This window comes from Staurois parvus, unplaced genomic scaffold (genome assembly GCF_062004578.1).
Source record: "Staurois parvus isolate SC_StPar_1 unplaced genomic scaffold, SC_StPar_1.0 ptg000165l, whole genome shotgun sequence".
In the NCBI taxonomy this organism is placed as follows: Eukaryota; Metazoa; Chordata; class Amphibia; order Anura; family Ranidae; genus Staurois; species Staurois parvus.
In genome coordinates, this window is record NW_028317961.1 from 20,053,031 (window position 1) to 20,073,758 (window position 20,728).

General features: G+C 40.4%; 1 protein-coding gene across 2 annotated transcripts in view; it reads right to left on the reverse strand.

Moving 5' to 3' along the window:
• Positions 1-292: 292 nt before the first annotated feature.
• Positions 293-20,728, reverse strand: part of TAGAP (T cell activation RhoGTPase activating protein) — a 126,073-nt gene continuing 105,637 nt past the window's right edge. For both annotated transcript variants that reach the window (XM_089676291.1, XM_089676290.1), the window contains 10 exons: positions 12,942-12,983; positions 10,504-10,588; positions 9,923-9,976; positions 9,460-9,526; positions 8,739-8,899; positions 8,477-8,638; positions 7,865-7,974; positions 6,011-6,206; positions 3,751-3,865; positions 293-2,259 (listed from right to left, as the gene is read on the reverse strand). In XM_089676291.1, the coding sequence (XP_089532417.1) occupies positions 1,028-2,259; positions 3,751-3,865; positions 6,011-6,206; positions 7,865-7,974; positions 8,477-8,638; positions 8,739-8,899; positions 9,460-9,526; positions 9,923-9,976; positions 10,504-10,588; positions 12,942-12,983 (2,224 nt within the window). In that variant the 3' untranslated portion in view covers positions 293-1,027. The remainder of the gene's footprint in view (positions 2,260-3,750; positions 3,866-6,010; positions 6,207-7,864; positions 7,975-8,476; positions 8,639-8,738; positions 8,900-9,459; positions 9,527-9,922; positions 9,977-10,503; positions 10,589-12,941; positions 12,984-20,728) is intronic.

A 20,728-nucleotide genomic window follows, 5' to 3' on the forward strand; every position in this document is an offset into this window, starting at 1 on the left:
TAAATTGGATTCCATTTTTTCATTCAATCTTAAAATCTTCTTAATTCCCCTAGACATCTCTGAGGTGTATGGATGTTACAATTTCAGTGGTGATTGCTGTTGAAGATTGCCTTTGGGAGTCCTCCATTACTGAGCAGATTAGAACCCATTGGATTATAAGGATGGGTCCATGGCACTGCAAGAAATAGCCTGCCTGCTGGTAGGATTTTCATATTTAACTTTCGCTCTCACAGCTTGCTGAACCAATTCATACTGTATGTTATACTTAAATGAAAAGACAACACCCAATGTATTGTGTAGTTATAAATGTTTATTTTTTTTATTACAAAATAGAAAATCTAGATAACTAAGAAAGTGCTTAACTGTAGTGTAGGTTCAACCAAGGTGTTTGATTTGTCATTAAAAAACAAAAAAAGCTTCACATTACAGCCTGTATTAGAACAGTGAATGGACTACAAAGTGACATTACAAATGGACCACATAAATATGAATACAGTATAACACTACTACAGTCATATGCCAGACAGTGGCACACACTGAAGACATCTAATATTAGCATACCAGTGTTAAAGCTACCGTGAGGAAACATTTGTTCTCATAACATTGGCTACTAATTGTTCTCGAATATATGGGAGAACGAGAACTCTTCTAGAATGTTAATTTATTAAAAGACCACCCATATTACACATAAACCACATAACATAAGAAGTTATTTTTTACAGTATTTGCACTTAGTATTTTACATATTGTATATTTCAATGTCAAAATCTTGGCATATTATATGGATGAACCCTTGGGGGTTCCCAACAAAAATATTTCTGGCTGTTCCAACTGGGGAAAGGCCTTTGGGTTGATGCAAAAAGTGAAGTGATTATGTTACAACTGATGTAGAAAACCTTGGAGTCAGCCAGGGTGATGATTAAGGAGAAAGAAATCCAGCTGTTACCCTTGCAATCCATCTAGCAAAGTGCAGCAGAAATGGTTATTTACATAATTATATTATTGTATTTAAGATTGCAAATACATTTTAAACATAGGACTCTTTAGCATACTGTATCTGATCATAGATTTCAAAGATAGGTTGACTACATCGCCGACTTATACATTCATGTCTGTTTCTGTGACAGGACTCAGACTTGGTCCTGACAAGGTCTGATTTTGTTCTGTTAGACTGGCAGTTTGGTTGTGTTAGCCCATATGAGTTTGGCAATTGTTTGTCACTGAATAGGCTGGCTTTGAGATGAGCACTACAAGACTGTACAGAAGAGTCATTCTCTAAAGGAGGTGTAGAACAGGTATTGCTTGATACACTGGCTCTCATGGTGTGAACCGTCATGCTCTTGTGAGAGGATGCATTTTTATTGATGGCTTCCTCATAGGATGGGGGTTTACCTGGGTTTTTTTGGTCTACCATTCGGAAAACCTCATCAACAGATATTCTTCGTGTTGATGGTGGTCTTAGTTTTACCACTTGTGGCTGATGGAAAGCAGTGTCCTGCGTACCTTGTAACTCTCGCTGACTTTTTTTAGAGACACTCCTGGTTAACTCGTTTCTTGGCATTTCTCCACTGTTACCATCAGGACCCCAGCTCTGTGTTTTGGTTAGCAGTTTTTTGTTGTTTACATAACAAAAGGAATTTGAATGCTTTTTTATTTCTTTACCAGCTTTGATAGTGTTACTTAAGTCTTTAGTTTTCATAGAGAATGATTTGTGCCTCACCAAGTCATTTTTCTTTGGACTTAGAGGGGATACCAATGGAGAGCTGGTGAAGACAGAGCAGTCTGAATAAGAACTATCAATAGAGCAGTTGGAAGATGTGGCTGATAAAAGCTGGCCTGCTATATCTGAAGTATAGCTAGTATTAATCTTTAGACCTTTTGGCATATTCTTCCTATATAAAGCTCTATCACAATATCTTTCATGAGTATGGGTGGACAGTGCTTCATCACTGAATCTTTGTTTTCTAACTGTAACATCATCGTGGCTTCTTGTCAGCTTCTTTCCTGCTATTGTTATGTCATTTCGGGTGGAAAAAATGTATGGTTCTGAACATCTTCTGTCCATGCTGCCGGCCTCACATTTAATTTGGTCTAAAGTAGAATCCAGGAGATTTAGAACTTCTTCTTCTGTGTTGTTCTTGCCAGCAGCCCTGTTTTGGCCCCACTGCTCATTGTGGTGTTTTGTTAGTGCACTGGCATGGCAGTCATGATCGGGATCAGTACTGTCATAAGCAGAGTCATTTTGATGAGATGAAAGTTCTGAAAAGGACATAATATAAGAGAGTTTAAATTAAATACAAACATAGTTAGACGTTAATATTTAAAAAGTGTTACTAAACCCAGGACCCTGCATTCACTATATCTGGTCTCCCACAGTACGCACAACATGGAAATGCAATTATTTTAGTAAATATAAACTACTAAATACCTTTTCTCATCAGCAGTTAGAGCAGTCTTATGACTTCTATCAGTGTCCAATTGAGCACAGTTAAAGCTTGTATAAAGCGTTTTCTTTTTGCTCTAGGAGGATGCAAAACCCCTGACCTCTGTCTAGACAGTGCTGATTGGCCCTGTGCTGAACACATGCACTCTCCCAAGAAAAAAAAAATGTCTCTAGCAATACACACTAAACTGAACATGTGCAGAGTGTATCCACACGATATGTCTTATCAGGAGATAAGAGGGGGGCACTGGAAGAAGGGGAGAATCAGAGAAGGCAGGATCAAACAGTGTTTTTACACAATGTACAGGATTAACCCCTTAGATTCCACAGTGAGTATAACAAGCATGCTTTACTGCATAAATAGACTGATTTCACTGTTGTGGGTTTAGTAACACTTTCAATACAAAGCTGTTAGCAAATGTTAGAGTGAAAGTTGTGTTTAGTACGTTACACATTGAACCTAATTAAAGTAGAATTATAGGCAACACTTTTTTTTTTCATTTTGGATAGAGCATGGGAAGGTTATAATCCCTGTCATATTTGGTTTTTCACCTGTATTCCATTACAGATATTTCCCTTCACTTCCTGTCCCATATCCAAACAGGAAGTGAGATGAAATCTCTGCAAATTGGGGAATTCCTTGGGGACCCCTAGGTCACCAGAACTAGTGTCCCCATTGAAAGATTTCTAGTCTATTACTTTTCTGGGGACAACCCAACATTTGGAATTTTCCTTTACTTTCACTTTCAATGATAATAGTAAACAGGATAATTAGAGAGGGTGAATCTCCTCAACGGGGTACAGATGGCAAAGAAAAAAAAGCGTTCTAATCCTTCTGCACTCTATCCAAAACTAAAACCTTTAGTTATACTTTAGGTGAATTCATAATATGAATATAATGTTTTATACAACGCGTGGTTAGTATATGAACTCAGAGAGATTGCTATAAAGTATTTTAGATGTTGTCAGCATTAACATTTTTCTCCCGATTACATGCAACCACGGCTGTATGCACCCTGCAGGGAATCTGAGTATATAAGTAAGCAGCATTGGCTGGTATTCAGAAGCATTTCTAAGGCATGTATTTAAATGGAGGATTACACTGTCAGGCACTGATTAAATCTTGGGAATTACCAAAATCCATCCAGAGAACTTTTGTACATTAAATGGCAATTAGAGACTAAGGTAGCTATCTTTTTCCTTGGTTTAAGTCATTAATATGTCTCTTAACATAAAAGAGTCAGTGTTGGATAGAACGATGCTTAATGCAACTGATACATTTACTAAAGGTCTCTTGACTTTCTCACCTGTAGTATCAATATTTTCTAAGGAATCCTCTTCAGAAGTACCAAGTAATTGTGATATGTGGTCCCCAAACAACGCAAAACAATTATCTATAAGGAATTCAACCAGTGCTGTAACCTGTTAAAAAAAAGCACATAGAAGTACGAATGTGTTAGTGTGATTCATAAGACCAGCTTATAACGGTTGAAAAACAAAAACTGAGCAAAAAATGATCTGTTGTAAACAGAAAACTGACATAACTTTCAAAATTAAAGTAGTTTGAATATTAATGGCAATAGTACATCGCTGCTTGAGATTTTATGATCTATACGTAAGGGAAAAGCTGAACTGTCCCTGCCTTATTTGATTTGCCTGTCATTTAATTGCTTTTCACTGCTTTTTGTTACTGCATTATGATCATTACAAAATTAATTTTTCCCTATCTGTTTCTGAAATATCAATCAGATTCTAAATTGGTAAGAAAAACTAATCACCTGATTTTACAGAAAAGTCCTTGAGCCTCCCTAGGTATAACCTATTTTTTCAATTTTGTAAGTTATGTAAGTTTTTGTAAGTAAGTTGATCAGACTTCAACACTGTTGATGCAAATAAATGCATCAGTGCAGCTTATCAGATTTTTTTTTTATTAAAAAACAACTGTATGTTGTCACTCTTCCCAAGAGATATTAGCACGGCACAAAAGAAATACCATCTGAGAACCTGATGGCTGGAGGGTTGAGAGCATCTGTGGCCTCAAGCTACTTAAGGATAGGTCTCTAAAAATTAATCCACCCAAAAAAGCACTACCTTGATATGATAGGCTTTCTACAGTATGGTACATTCCCAATGACAAGTTTCTATGGCCTGACTAATTAAGTGGTTTTCACATTCAATAGGAATATTGAAGCAACAATATAACCTTCATTGTTATAGCTAAATGAAACAACTAAGCCATTAGAGCATGGGAACTGGACCAAGGCATGTACCATGATCCAGGGCTACAAAGGAGAATCTCAGGATAAAATTATTCAGAATTAATTATTCTCCAGGTAGCAAGAAACACCTTAAATCACCCCCATGGGAGTCAGGTAAGTAGCACATCCTTCCTCTCACGTTACTTGATATTCATACATTTAAATAATTCCACAGTTAGAACACTGCCTGGTGCTGAAGAGCAAATGGGCTGGTATATTGCATTGTGCCTCCATGTTAATGGCCCTTAGCCAAAGTACCTGGAATGCTTAGATGATGTCTCTTTGAAAGTGATTGGCAATAACAGTGTGACAGAACAGTTTAGGCTCAATGATTTAGGCCACAAAAGAAACAGATTACCTTTTTATTACAATCATCACAATGTTCTCATTAACCACTTGCCTACCGGGCACTTTTACCCCCTTCCTGCCCAGGCCAATTTTCAGCTTTCAGTGCTGTTGCACTTTAAATGACAATTGCGCGATCATGCAACACTGTACCCATATGAAATTTTTATCATTTTTTTGTACACACCTAGAGCTTTCTTTTGGTGGTAGTTAATCACCACTGGGTGTTTTATTTTTTGCACTATAAACAAAAAAGCGCAAAAAAAAAAAGTTTTTCTTTGTTTCTATTATAACATTTTGCAAACTGGTAATTTTTCTCCTTCACTGATGTGCGTTGATGAGGCTGCACTGATAGGCTGCACTGATGAGGCAGCACTGGTGGGCATTGATGAGGAGGCACTGATATGCAGCAATGATGGGCACTGATAGGTGGCACTGATGGGTGACACTGATGGGTGGCACTGACTGATAGCACTGACTGGAGGCACTGCTGGGCCCTTGTGGGCGGCACTGTTGGGCACTGATGGGTGCAACTGCTGGGCACTGGTGAGAGGCACTGCTGGGTACTGATGGGTGGCACTACTGGGCGGTACTGCTGGGTACTGATGTCCTCTGTGTTATTTGCCGGTTATCAGCAGTACTTTCCTCTTGCTGTGACAGCATGAGGAAAGTGCTGCCAATAACCGACAACTGTATTTATATTGTGATCTGCTGTGTCATTGGACAAAGCTGATCATGTGGTAAAAGTTCGCTGTGATTGCCCTTTTACCTCATCATGTGATCAGCTATGTTATGCTGGGGGCGCGGGGGAGGGCACGTTCTGGGACAACGTCATATTATGCCCTCCCAGTACTGGACAACCACACTGTAGTCGTCATTCAGCTATACCGTGGTTGGCAAGTGGTTAACGTGTATATTTGCTTTTGTTATTTGTATTATAACAAAAGGCAATGAAACATCTTACTTTTTCATTTAACTCTTTCTGAGTTTCTAGCGGAAGATCCTTATCCACCTGTGGTACGAGCATGTTTGGAGCAATGCAAACAGCCAGATTTCTGGAATCCATCTTGTTAATATCTGAAGCAGTGCTAATGTGATTGAGTACACACATCAAATGTTGTAATAAGATGAGGTTTGGCTTTGGCAGTTTGTCTGCAACACTGAAGGGAAAAACACAGAAAGGGATGAGAATTTTTGCAATCTCAGTTGAAACCATTTGAAAACTATAACAGGCACAGAAACAGAGACTTCCTTGTGAAAGAGGAACTAGACTTCTTTTTTTTAGTAAGAAAAAATCCCATTCAGAAATACCCTGCAGGCAGAGCTTTCATGTCTGACCATTAAAGTAGGAAAAAATACATTTTGTGCTATGGAACCACAGAGAGATGAAGAGTTTTCAAAAACATAAGCTTGGATCCTAATGCACAATATATTAAATAGTTGTTCTGGACACCACTTTGACCAGTCACAGTCATTCACACAGTAAAGCCAATGATAATGATAAAACTATGCTGACATTTTAAGGTTAGAAACACATAAGCTATCATTAAGAGTTTGCCTGAAACGTGTCAGCATTCCCCTGAGTTTGGATGTCCCAGATTGCTTATCCTTTACTAAGTAAATTATTGTGAAACTGTTATCAGACTCCAGCTCTCTCTTTAGACTAGAAACACATTGGGGTTGATTTACTAAAGGCGAATAAACTGTGCACTCCAAGTGCACTGCAAGTGCAGTTGCTTTAGATCTGAGCGTAACATGCAAAAAAATAAAAAAGAGCATTTTTGCTAGCACGTGATTGGATGAAAGAAATCAACAGAGCTTCGCCTCATTGCAGGGGTTCCCCTTGAATCTAAAGCAACTGCATTTGCAGTGCACAGTATATTTACCAACCCCATTATATTTACTGTCTAAATAATTCACAATGTTTTCAAATGCAACATTAGGTACACAGCATATGGAGAAACGTTTTATGTTATTTTATCTTAAATTCATAGACCAGAACAGGGGCGGACTGACAACTCATGGGGCCCCCGGGCAATACTCAAAAAAACCTATAAAAAAGGTACCAAGGGCATTTCAGGGGGCCCCCTACTGACCCCGGGCCCTCGGGCAGTGCCCGAGTGCTGGAATGGTCAGTCCGCCCCTGGGCCAGAATTACATTCTGTTGTGGTTCACAGTAGAATATGCAATACATTTATATTCACTATTAGCATTCACTATATGAAAGGTCAGTCACATGCATCTCTCCATGATCAGGTAATCTCATATCTGTGGGAGCCTAAAACACATGGTGGTGTAAGGTTCTCCTGCTATAACTGAAGGAAATAATGAATTGACAGGTTGGAATTCCTTGTCTGAAGGTTATGGTGTACCTGGAGATAAAATAGTACCTTCCACTGGTACCAGAGGTTGGTTAGGACGGTTTCTGCATATCTAGCCAGCAGCTACATAAATAAGCAGATGACTATACGTGTTTACTATAGAAAGGGGACCACCTGCTAGACACTCCTGGTGCTGACTTATCAAAGAGAAAAATTAGGAATTGTTCCATCAGGAATAATTGCAAAATCCCTCAGGATTTCTTGGTACACAAGCAAGATATTATTGCCCAATAAATCTGAAATTGTCTAGATCAGATGACTGTAAATGAATCTAAGGTTAAGATAAATATAAAGCCCTGCACATATTTACATATTTTCTTTGTGTGTTCTATATTTATGGTAATACTGTACACATTTCCATGTTTATCTTGAATTAATTACTTAAAAATATACAATGTCATTAAATATGTATTAATTTATAATTAATCTATGCTTACCATTGCATCTGCTTAATTCTTCCTTCTAAGATTGGCTGATCCAAAGCATACATCCATTCATTGTAAAGTTCTGATGATAGCAGCTGGTGAGGAATGCCACGCAGGAAGTCCTGTTCATAGGAAAATATTGTATTTAGTATAACTATTAAAAACAGCCATATTTACTAATTTAATCTATAGTAATCTAATCTATATTAGTAGGTAACACTTGTTTCACTTTAAATCATAGTTCCTAATATGATGACTACCCCTCTATAAAGTAACCTATAGGAGACTTATAATAGTTCCCAGATGACTCTGGGTCCGAGAAATGCAGTCATATATTTCACCAACATAGCCACATGCTGCTGAATCCAGTATTGCAATATTATCATTCATGTAGTGCAGTGCTGTATTGGCACCACTGTATCTGGTTGAACATTAGTCCACCCTGCAATATTAATAACAGTCCATAAGGGGCTATACTGTAGCTCATAGGGAATGCATAGTCTACTCTGACATAGCCATGGAGAATTCAGAAGCATGTGGGGAGTTTGCAGAGCAATTGAAACTCCCCTTTATTATTTACCATCCAGATGCCTCTTAGCTAATTATGTCGTTTTCATACATTACCTTAAACACAACTGCCAGTAAATGCACCGATTTGCTTTTTAAGTCCAGGTCTCTTCCATAGTTTAGGTCTTCTTTCAACTCCTTGCGAGATTTTTCATTGGCAGCTTTACGAAAAACCCCTTCAGTCAAGGGACCTTGTATACGCAGTATCGTTAACATGTCCTGTAAAGATGAAATGTAATTTATACTCTTAGTTATCAGGTATATCCCAGAGTCTACAAAAATGAAAAAAGGGATGCATTGCATTAAACTGTCTACTTACGAAGATTGCTTTAGGAAGGTTGTCCTCTTCACACACAATGGACAGTGGTTGGTCAAATAAAGTTGCCTTTAACTCTGGAGGACTTGAGGATTCTGACATTGTGGAACTTCGCCTCAAAGTAAAGGGCCAGGAGATGACTGCTTTTCTCTTCTTATTGCTCTCTGGACAGAAAAAAATAAAAACTGAGTGTGTTAAAAAAGGTTTACATAACAAAGAACTCTGATACACAGATTTACAACATGTATTGCCTAGGGAAAGTCATTAATATAGCCTTCCCTGTGTAAATATATTGAAGATCATTTTTTTTATTGCTCAGCCTTCTAAGGAGCAAATTTTTGCACATAGTTATATCTTCGTTTTTTATCTTTTTCTTGTGGCACAGTCATTTTTTAACATGAGAATTTAGTCCAGATATAGGTCACGCTTTGTGGGCGTAGGACACAGCAGGTACTTTCCCAACAACTATTTGACTTCAAACCAAACACTATAAAGTTTGGTAAAGGACATTTCTATTAGATATGATATATTATCCTTTTCCACCAAAGATTTGCCTTCTTTTGCCTACACATATATTACATGTATGATTTATCAGCTCTTTTTTAAAAATATAACACAAAATATGAAAGAACATCATTACCTAATGCAGGCCTAAATTATATATACTAATTTTTCCTATATACCCACTGAAATGTAAATTTAAATAATATTTTTTACTACTCACCAATGACATGACAGATGCCATCCTCACTGATCATGTCTGCCAGCAGCTGGTACTTCTTTGCATCTGCCTGTTAATAAAAATAAACTACATATTCATTCTGATAGCCTTCAATTAACATGGATGACCAAATAATTTGCAACAGAGCATTTTTCATTTCTGCATTAATCAACACAAGCATTAAATAGGCAACGTCTGAACCAGTAAAATAATGAAATAGTAAATTACATCAAACATTTCTTTACAATTATATACTATTAAAATAACCACCGGAATCTTCAATGGTTACATTTATGTCCACCTAATGCTACAGTAAAGACTATCACATTTTCACTCTCTTTTCATGCATCTAACTGCATAAAGGAGAAGTAGTTGCCACCATGCTTTCTTCAGAGGAAGTACTGATGTAAAGGTTGCTTCCTATGCTTCATTCAAAACACATTCAAACAGAACTCTGATTACTCACCTCTGTATGGCATTCGATTAGGCTCTCCATGTTGTTGGCAACCAGAGCTTTAGACTGTAACAGAAGAAAAACAATTAACCAAATTACTTATGACATAATCATTATATTGTGGTAAAATGGTTAGCCATATTCAACAATTTCATATTTTGTGGCTGCCTCACAGTAACATTAACGGAAATTTCACAGAACCATAAGACATAGACTCTTTCAAAAGCTGGTTCTGCCCAGTTCAGTAGATTGCTTTAAAGAAGGCCTGGATTATTTCCTAAATGCATATAATATAATTGGATACTAACATTTATAGGTAAAATTGATCCAGGGAATATCCGATTGCCTCTCGGGGGATCAGGAAGGATTTTTTTCCCCTGCTGGAGCAAATTGAATCATTCTTTGCTGTTTTTTTTTTTGCTTTCCTCTGGATCAACTGTGGGTATATGATTGTGTATATAGGATTGTATCATTTTTTTTTTCTTTTTTATTGGTTGAACTAGATGTACTTTTTCAACCAGACTAACTATGTAACTATGTAACATAAGTCATGTACGACTCTGAACCTAATGAAGAATCTGTTGCATACTTACAGCATTGCAGCCTGTGAGAACCTTCATTAGTAATCGTGTACAGGGTACGGTGGTGCCCTCAATGCCACCAACTTCTCGTATCTGCCTGAAAAGAGACATGGGACTAGTTAGAATTTTAGGGCTTCTGTTTACTGCATAAAATTGAAAGCCTTTATGGTAAAACCATTTTAATGCCACTGATGTATCTATAACTATAATGTGTAAAGCATCTGAAAGTAATCCATGACTGGTCACAGTTACTCACAATCAAATGAATCAGCCTATATTTCAGCGTCTTGCATTATGATCACTAATTTCAAAAGAACTTCATTAAAAATACCATTTTTGGACTAAATGGAGAAAAATTAGAACATTTTTCAAGTTTTTATTGATGTCTGTGTCACCACTGTGAGATTTCTTCTCATTTCTTTCCTGGAGACAATAGAAAGTGAATGGAAATCTCCCCCAAGTGGGGGGAACTCCCACCTCTGACAGATATTTACTCTACTGTTCAATTTTGGAGTTCCCCTCAAATTCTATTTTGGTGAATCCCTTACTTGGGACACAAGCAACAATAAAACCCAGAAGTTTTCAACCTTCTCTGCTCCACCTAGCTTCATCCAAAACTAGAAAATGCTTTGATTGGAATTTCAACTGAAGTGCAGATAGACATCACAAATTGCAATGTTTAGCACAGCAGTTTGCAAAGCATGTTTCTTTTCATAAAAAATAAGCACAATATTTTAGATCCACTATGGCATTGACAGTACTGTTAGTATTTAAGTAATCATTAAACAGGGAACAAATTAAAAATGTTACAAACTGACACATGAACTGTTGCTTCTGTCTCCTGTGGGCATGAATGATGGTTTACACACTTTCTCCCCAGATCTGTAACAGTTGACACTGCGAGGAAAAAGGGCGGGCTTTCATATCACCACAATTCCAGCTCATTAATGACAGTTTTGCTTAGAAGCATAGCTGCAAAATAACAGCTTCTTTGATGGGTCAGTGTCTGCACATGGCCAAAATACAGTATAGGATGTCCAAGATGGACAACTCAGAACTTTCATTAATGAGATTGATAGGTGATTTCTTTGCTGACTGTTGCCTGATCTGCTTTACTGTGCACAATTTGTTTGGAAGATGTAATAGGACTTCATTAGTAACACTGACTGATCCTTTTGATTACTATGTAGAAGTATATATTAATTTAGTCTACAAGCGTGCATACTAGCAAGCAAGCTTAAATATACGTAGTTTAACTTTTTGACTGCATATTGTGGCTGTCTACAAGGTGAGTATATGTTTTACCTATTTATGATTATTAGGGTGTTTTGGTTTCTGTGGCTCAGTGACACTTCCAGGCAACATACATCACAATAATAAAAACACATTACCACAATCTGAAACAACTTATTTTTCAGAGGGCTTCTGTTCAACAGAGTAGTGTCAAATGCAGAGCGCTATTGTAAGTATATTGAACCACAAGTGAAATCCCATAAAAACAACCAGACACCCAATAACAGATAAATAGAACCAACCAAAAACAGCCTGTACTCTAAACTGAAAATCCCATTCAATATGATATGATGGAGCTAATCCACTACACTAGATATTTAATCAAAACACATTGTAGTTTTAAAGCAAGAAAAATATGAAGCCAAAAGCCATAATGCCCAATTATATGCTTAACAGTAGTAGCAATGTTTACTAAAATACATTAGTGGCTACACCACCAACTAATATGCTGATTAAATTTAGTGTCCAATACTTACATTTAAATAAATAATTTAAAATATTTTATTTTAAAATAATACATAATAATAAATATTAAACAATAAGTAAATACATTTAAATAAATTAACTTTAGTGACCACAAGAAGTTAGCAGCAGGACAATGCATACCATACTCTTCACACCATTTTCCACAATCCCCTTAAAAATTGCAGAGGATAATAAATAAATTAAATAAACAATTTCCCGACTCTCTTTTCTGCTTCAGGCTACAAAGAAAGATAATTACAGGTGCCTCCCATGCTGCCAGCTGGCCAACGTTAACCTATTGTCTATAAATATTCTAGTATTCTTTTTTCCCTCTATGTTCTAGCACATATTATAAAATTTACATAATGTTTATTTTGCTTTGTTCTCTGGTAGTTTATCCAGAGAAAGTTTAACCAAAATGGTTACATGTGATTAACTGCAGTTGTAGTTTTCACCAATTTCTTAAAAAGGGCTCACTACTTTTAAAATGAACACATACTGTTCTGCCTTTGTGTTGTAGAGATTTTTTAAAGTGTATGGCTCTATAAATTGTTTGAAACTAACACATGCTTTTTGTGTTTTTTCAGGTACACCTCCACTTAATCACAGCAACAAAAAATAACTTTAATAGTATTAATAATAATACTACTAATAGTAATAATAACAATACCATAAAACAAAATAACACTTACCACACAAGCGTATCCAGCCAGAGTTCCTTTACTTCACAGGAACTACAATGGAAATAAGACAAGTGTGCATAACAATCCAGTGCTACCAAGTCAGGGTCAGGCAATGACTAAAACTTGACTCCTCCACACTTTCCTATTTTATGTCGCGGGCAGGTGGAAATTCACAAGTCACAGAAACAGGAAGAAGCGTCATCATGGGTTACTCTGTAAAATTTAGTGCTTTGAAAACACGCCTGCTTCCTTTACAGGGGAGATTTGTGACTCTATGGGTATTCTAATGGAAATCATGACACCTTTTAGGTATTCATGCCCATTACGTCAGATTTAATACAGCAGTCACCTAAACCAAGAGGTTTTAAAAACATTCTGTACTTGCCAAAGTCAATTTTAATCAAATTTCAGGTTCTAGATAAACATAGTTTTATAGGCTTTCAACTATAATTATTGCAGTTTTAAATATAAGTAAGGTCATTTTTAAGCAGGATGCCCACAGATTAACGTGGTTGTAGGTTTAAGGTTTTTTACCTTTATGCATTCTATTAATGTGTGCAGTAGCTCTCCCCAGTACTTACCTGAGCCCCATCTTGATCCAGCAATGTGCACAAGAGCAGCTGCTCTCTGAGGATTCTTTCTCTTCAATAGCTGAGACAGAAGTAGGAGCCATTGGTTCCTGCTACTGTCAATCACAGCCAGTGAACCAATGAGGACCAAGGTGGGGGGTGGGCCCGAGCCACGCTCCATGTGTGAATGAACATACAGAGCAGTGGCTCGGAAGCAAGCCTGCTCAGGTGCAGGCAGCAGGAGGGAGGGGCCAGGAGCACTGGTAGGGGACCCAAAAAGAGGAGGAGCAGGGCTGCTCTGTGCAAAACCCTTGCACAGAGCCAGTAAGTATGACATTTATTTATTTATTTATTATTTATTTATCGAGTTTATATAGCGCCAAAGGGTTTGCTCAGCGCTGTACAATAGAGGGGGGGACAATACATGAAACAGTACAGTAACATCAAACAGCACACAAGGGGTAAGAGGGCCCTACTCTTTCGAGCTTACAATCTAGGAGGGAGGGGGTAGAGGTACAGGAGGAAAAGGCTGTGGGGGATGGAGTGGTAGGAGGAGGGAAGGGCAGCGGCTGTTAGGTGAGGGTGGGGTAGGCTTCCCTGAAGAGGTGGGTTTTCAGGGAGCGCCTGAAGGTGAGGAGGGAAGGTGACAGTCTGATGGATTGGGGTAGTGAGTTCCAGAGGATGGGGGAGGACCTGGAGAAGTCTTGCAGTCGTGCATGGGAGGAGGAGACCAGGGAGCAAGATAGAAGGAGGTCCTGTGAAGAGCGAAGGGTACGGGTAGGGTGGTACCTGGGAATCAGGTCGGTGAGGTAGTTAGGGTCAGTGTTGTGCATGGCCTTATAGGTCAGAGTGAGCAGTTTGAATTTAATGCGTTGGGCAATGGGGAGCCAGTGGAGGGAGAGGCAGAGGGGGGTGGCAGAGGTGGAGCGGCTGGTGAGGTGGATGAGTCTGGCAGCTGAGTTCAGGATGGTCTGAAGCGGGGAGAGTTTGCACTGGGGTAGGCCGGTGAGGAGGGAGTTGCAGTAGTCAAGGCGTGAGATAATCAGGGAGTGTACGAGTAGTTTAGTGGTGTCTGGGGTAAGGAAGGAGCGTATCCTGGCGATGTTCCGGAGGTGGAGCCTGCATGTATTTGTGAGTGATTTGCCATGAGGTTGAAAGGAAAGGTTTGAGTCCAGAATGACGCCAAGGACCTTGGCTTGCTGGGCGGGATTGATGGTGGTGTTATTGGTAGTGATGGAAAGGATGGGGGGGGGGCAAGGGAAGGGGGAAAGACGAGAAGCTCGGTTTTGGAGAGGTTGAGCTTGAGGAAATGGAGCGACATCCAGTCAGAGATGTCGTTTAGGAGGTGAGTGATGCGGGAGGAGAATGTGGGGGTGAGTTGAGGGGTGGATAGGTAGATTTGAGTATCATCAGCATAGAGGTGGTAGTTGAAGCCGTGGGAGTTTATGAGTTTGCCAAGGGAGGAGGTGTAGATGGAGAAGAGAAGGGGTCCAAGGACAGAGCCTGGGGGACCCCAACAGAGAGGGGGAGGGAAGAGGAGGTGGCGCCGTTGTAGGAAATGCTGAAGGAGCGTTGGGATAGATAGGACGAGAACCAGGAGAGAGCGGTGTCTCTGATGCCAAGGGAGAGTAGTTTATTAAGGAGGAGGGGGTGGTCGACTGTGTCAAAGTCCGCGGAGAGGTCTAGGAGAAGGAGGACAGAGTAGTCGCCTTTGGCTTTGGCGGTTAGTAGATCGTTGGTGATTTTGAGGAGGGCAGTTTCGGTGGAGTGTAGGGGACGGAAGCTGGACTGTAGTGGGTCAAGGAGGTTGTTGTCAGTTAGGTGGGCGCTTAGGCGATCGTAGACCAAGCGCTCAAGGAGCTTGGACGTGAGTGGCAGCAGGGAAATTGGTCTGAGGTTGTTGAGGTCAGTGGGGTCCAGGGAGGGCTTTTTGAGTATGGGGGTGATGTGCGCATGTTTTAGGGGGGAGGGGAAGACACCAGTAGAGAGGGAGAGATTGAAGATGTGGGTAAGGGAGCGGATGAGGGAAGAGGGGGGTGACCGGAGGAGTTGAGAGGGGATAGGGTCCAGGGGGCAGGTAGTGAGGCGGGCTACTGAGAAGACTCTGGTGACTTCCTCAGTGGTAGTAGGGCTGAAGGAGTGCAGTGATGGGGGGGTTATGGTAGGCAGGGCCTTGGGTGTGGTGGGGGGCAGTGCCGTTGCAAGGTCAGAGGAGGGGAGAGATGAGGGGGTGATGGAAGGGGGGAGGCTAGATGGGGAGGTAGATTGCAAGTTGACTATGTCCTTGCGGATTGCGTCAATCTTGTTGTGGAGATGAGTGGCAATCTCGTGGGTGGTAAGTGAGGTACTGAGTGGAGGGGGGGGGGGGAGAGCAGGGAGTTGAAGGTGGAGAAGAGTCGGCGAGGGCAGGTGGAGAGGGTGTTGATCAGGTCAACGAAGTAGGCCTGCTTGGCGGCGTGGAGGGAGGAGGTGTAGGTGAGGAAGGCAGATTTGTAGAGGGAGAATGCATGAGGGGACCTGGTTTTGCGCCATGTTATTTTAAAAAATCTGCCTTTAATATCACTTTAAGGTGATTGTCAACCTTTGAGGTATCGGGACCTCTGGCAACACCAAACATCCATATATAATGTTCAGTGTATGTAAAACTAGAGAGGACTATCAGAGATTTCAGACACACTAGAGGAAATGATGGTCAGTCACTGTGGGTATGCTATGGGTTAGGTTGGAGACATGTTGCATGAGAATAGTGGATATCATTGATATTACCCCTATACAAATCAATGCTGCATATCAAGTGAGGCCTGCATATCAAGTATAAAAGTGTTGCATGCAGCCCTGCAGGTTGGGTACCTGTATATTAAGGGTTTATATAAAAGTAAAATGCCAACACAAACACTCTTTACTAGGAGCACTTGGTCCCCTAAATTAACCTCTTCAAACTACAGATGAAAATCTCCTCATCCACCTGGCTGTCATGAGAGTATCCCAAGGCAAGGGATTCCAAGACACACAAAGAATGCAGTCCCAGGGAGAACTAGTTGGGTGTTACACCTCACCGCCCTCTCCCTTGTAAGCCCAAGGGGTGTAGAAGTATTCACACTGCGCTGTTCCTGTAGCTGTAAAAGTGAAGCTGCTTTCAGGCCTTACGCTGGACTTCCTTCTTCCACTGCTGACAGGCTGTCCTTCCTTGTAGACTGTGGAACAGTAGAGGCCCTTCTTTCCAGCTCCCAGCCTGTAGGTAGACCTTTCCCCTTCTGGGGCTTCCTCCCAGGCTCCACACCAGCAGCATTTCCTCACTCCATCTTCCATCCGACTCCCCTGCTGACCAGGCTCTGTCATTCTTAAGGGCTGACCTAGCCACCATGCCAAGCTTTCTGCCCGGGGATTGGCCAGATTCCCAAAAGGATTAGTCCCTCCTCACCCCAACCTAATGGCTTCTAGAAACTTCTCCAAGTCTCTAGAACAGGGGGAAGTATCAGAGAACTGACCCGTTGGGCCCTCCAGCATTAACTTACAGTAAGCCTATATTGCATGAAAATAAAGATTTTTGGTTTGTGTTACAGAAGCATTTGTGTTAACTTGGTCTTGTGCTTCACTTTGGTTATCAAGGTATAGTTTCAAATTTAGTTCTTACCCAATTCCAGATACACTACTGCAAATGTAAATCCCATCCATTTTAGGCCCTTGACTAAATAGGTAATCACCCAGCTCAGTTGTGCTACTGAAACCAATATTAAAATAATAAAGTGGTAGTAAAGCTTTGTTATGTTAAATAACAAACATGTCATACTTTCCTGCTCTGTGCAATGATTTTGCACAGAGCAGCCCCTATCCTCTTCTTCTCATGTCCCCTGGAGCTCCTGGCTCCTCCCACTTGACTAGTGCCCCTAAGAGCAAGCCACATTAAGCGTATGTGAACCTTAAAGTGAATCTTCCACCTTAGAGGCAAGGTCTGCTTGTTTAAGTCCCCTACCCCTTCCAAAATGATGCATAAAGGTACCTGTGGGAGCAATAGATAGTATACTTTCCATGACTTCCTCTCCACACACCTAGGCAAGGGCAAAGTCATCCACTTTCTGCGATTTGGGCTATTCAGCGGTGAGTGAGTATAGGTGAGTATAATATCTGCAGTGTATTTATCCTAAAAGATATGCAAAGGTATGCAGCATTTTAGAGCACACCTTGTGCCATTTTAGAGAACACCTTGAATAAGTGGACATTGCCACTGAGGCAGAAAGACTGCTTTAAATGAAAGTTGGGAAGTAGATTTTCTTTGTCCCTCTGGATGCTCAGATCACTCTTTACATTATCTAAGATATTATGGAAAATCTTAAAATTATTATTATTATTATTATACAGTATTTATAAAGCGCCAATAGTTCACTCAGCCTTGTCATCCTGCCAGTACCATTAAAAAAGAAACCCATACTTTTTTTTTACTAGCTACACTGGACAAAAGAGCAGATCAGTCCTAGGGTGAAGAGCTTGTGCTTGACATGGTAGCAAAAGGGCCCTTTGCCACCTCACAGGGCGCCTATAGTCCCAATGTCAGAAAACAGCTGCCTGGGTTCTCAATGGAGTGGAAGAGCATCTGGGACCCATGACATCAGTGAAAGCTGCAAAGCATCTTTTGCAGTCTCCATCTCTAGTTCTCCAAGCTGTGGTATTGAGTTGTAACAAGAGCACCCCTAAAAGCCCCATCACCCCAAAGTTATTTACATACCTTTTTTTATTCTTTAAAACGGGATTAAGTGATTTTTGATGGTGTCTGGTGTGTTTGGTTTATTTTTACATACTTTGCTTTACATACATTTTAAGGTTCTCATCTGGGAACACCAATGTCCCGAGATATTTTCACAGACCAGATATGTAACAAGGGATTCTGCACTACTTTTTCAATTGTGACCATAAATGTTACAAATTGCAATTACACAGATCAACAGCATACATAGGACTTTTAATGTTGGGGGTCTGAAGTTGCTGAACGAGGGTTTCACATGAGTGGGGCTGAGGGTGACGAAATATGAGGGAGCTGGGGGAGGATTGTAGGTACCAAACATGAGCTAGTTGGTTACTGGATGAATATATGGGGGCTGAGGATGACAAAATATGAGGGAGCTGGAGGAGGATTGTAGGTACCAAACATGAGCTAGTTGGTTACTGGATGAATATATGGGGGCTGAGGGTGGCAAAATATGAGGGAGCTGGGGAGGATTGTAGGTACCAAACATGAGCTAGTTGGTTACTGGATGAATATATGGGGGGCAACCAGGATAGGAACTGGTGTTGGGCATTTATGATTGAGAGTCGCACATGAGGAGGTCAGCGATGAGCTGAAATGTTTATATTCTGTGGCAGTGTATTACAGAACTGAATAATCTTGGGAAGAATAAAAGGTGTGCAGTTTCCTAAACTAAATGTGGTTTGATTCAAATTAAGAACAGCTTGCTGATGAAAGTTCTCTAGTGTTAGGTCCATATTGCTGACATGACAGCTTCCCCATGTGTCTCTCATCAGAAGACAGACCATGTGAGCATTTCCAAACCATCAGAGGGTTTTGGTTACACAAGAACTTGAATGCCTCATTCCATTCTAGAGTACATGTGTTTTTATTACATCCATGCATTGCATATGAGGTAGTTGCATTTTTGAGAAGGTCACATTAGTACTATAGAGAGAAAGAGGAGGAAAATAAAGAGGTAGATTATAAATAGCCTGGCAAAGTTTAGAATTCTGCATTTTTGCTTTGGATACTAAGTGCTTTGGCTTCAGCTTTTTTCAGTCAGGATCTCTGCCTCACAGGGCCAGACTGTATACCTGCACCAACACCATCATAAGATTACACTGTGAATCTAGAGGATTGCATACCAGCCTGCATTACTTACCCTACTTCCCCTCCAGCAAGCTCCTGGCCGCAGTCGCATTCCTGTCTACACCAAGTATAATGCAGAGTTAATAGAGCTGCATTGTACACAATGATGCCACGGCTCTACCCAAGAGACTGGCTCTTTGGGGAGAAGATAGAAGTGCAGGAGCCTGCAGGAATGGGGAATCAGGTAAGTAATAAAACCTGTTATGCAATCCCCTAAAATTAACAAGCATTCAACCCTTGCAGTGCGAGGGGGGGGGGGGTACTGCAAGGTTTTTGTTTTGTTGCCTGGTATTGGGCTTTAACCACTTCCCGTCCGCCCTATAGCAGAAATACTGCTACAGGGTGGCATGGGTGCTCAAAATCACATATATTTATACGTGATTTTGCATTTCCGGGTAGGGGGTGCACATGAGCCGTGTGCACGCCATACCCGCGCTGCCATTCATGGTCGCGGCTGTCCCAGCCAGTAATGGATGCACAGCACAGCCATGCAGAGCAGTGAGATTACAGTAAAGCACACAGACACTGCCCCCTAGTAAAACACTCCCTGCACACAGTTAACCCTTTGATCGACCCTCAAGTTAACCCCTTCCTGCCCAGTACCATTAGTACAATCTCAGTGCATTTTGTTTAGCACTGATCACTCTATTGGTGTCACTGGGGATGTCAGTGACACCAAGTCAGTTCTCCCCAGTGTCAGAATGTTTGCTGAAGTCCTGCTATAAGTCTCTGATCATCGCCATTACTAGTAAAAATAAAAAATAAATTCCAGTATATATACCGCCATTTGTAAACGCTATAACATTCACGTAAACCAAATAATTTACACGTATTGGGATTTTTTTTAGCAAAGACATGTCGCAGAATACATTTTGGTGTAAATTTATGACGAAATTAGATTTTTTAAATTTTTTTACTGGACATGTTTAAGAGCAAAAATTCAAAAATATTTTTTTTTCTCAAAATTGTTGGTCTTTTTTTTATAGCACAAAACATAAAAAAAACTCACAGGCAATCAAATACCACCAAAAGAAAGCTGAATTCATGGGAAAAAAGGATGTAAATTTTATTTGGGTGCAGTGTTGCAGGACCGCGCAATTATCAGTTCAAGTAATGCAGCGCCGTAACGCAAAAAATGGCCTGGTCAGGAGGGGGGGGGGGGTAAATCCTCAGGAGGGCAAGTGGTTAATATATTGCAGCTTACCAGATACAGAAAATAACTGTCAATCTTGTCAAAATTGCAATTACCTTACCAATTCCTATGAGCTGAACTGAAAGCAGAAACTGTAAACTACTAATCACCTCACCCCACATTTTCTGGACAAGAAGAAAAAAAAACATGCTGGAAGTCTAGC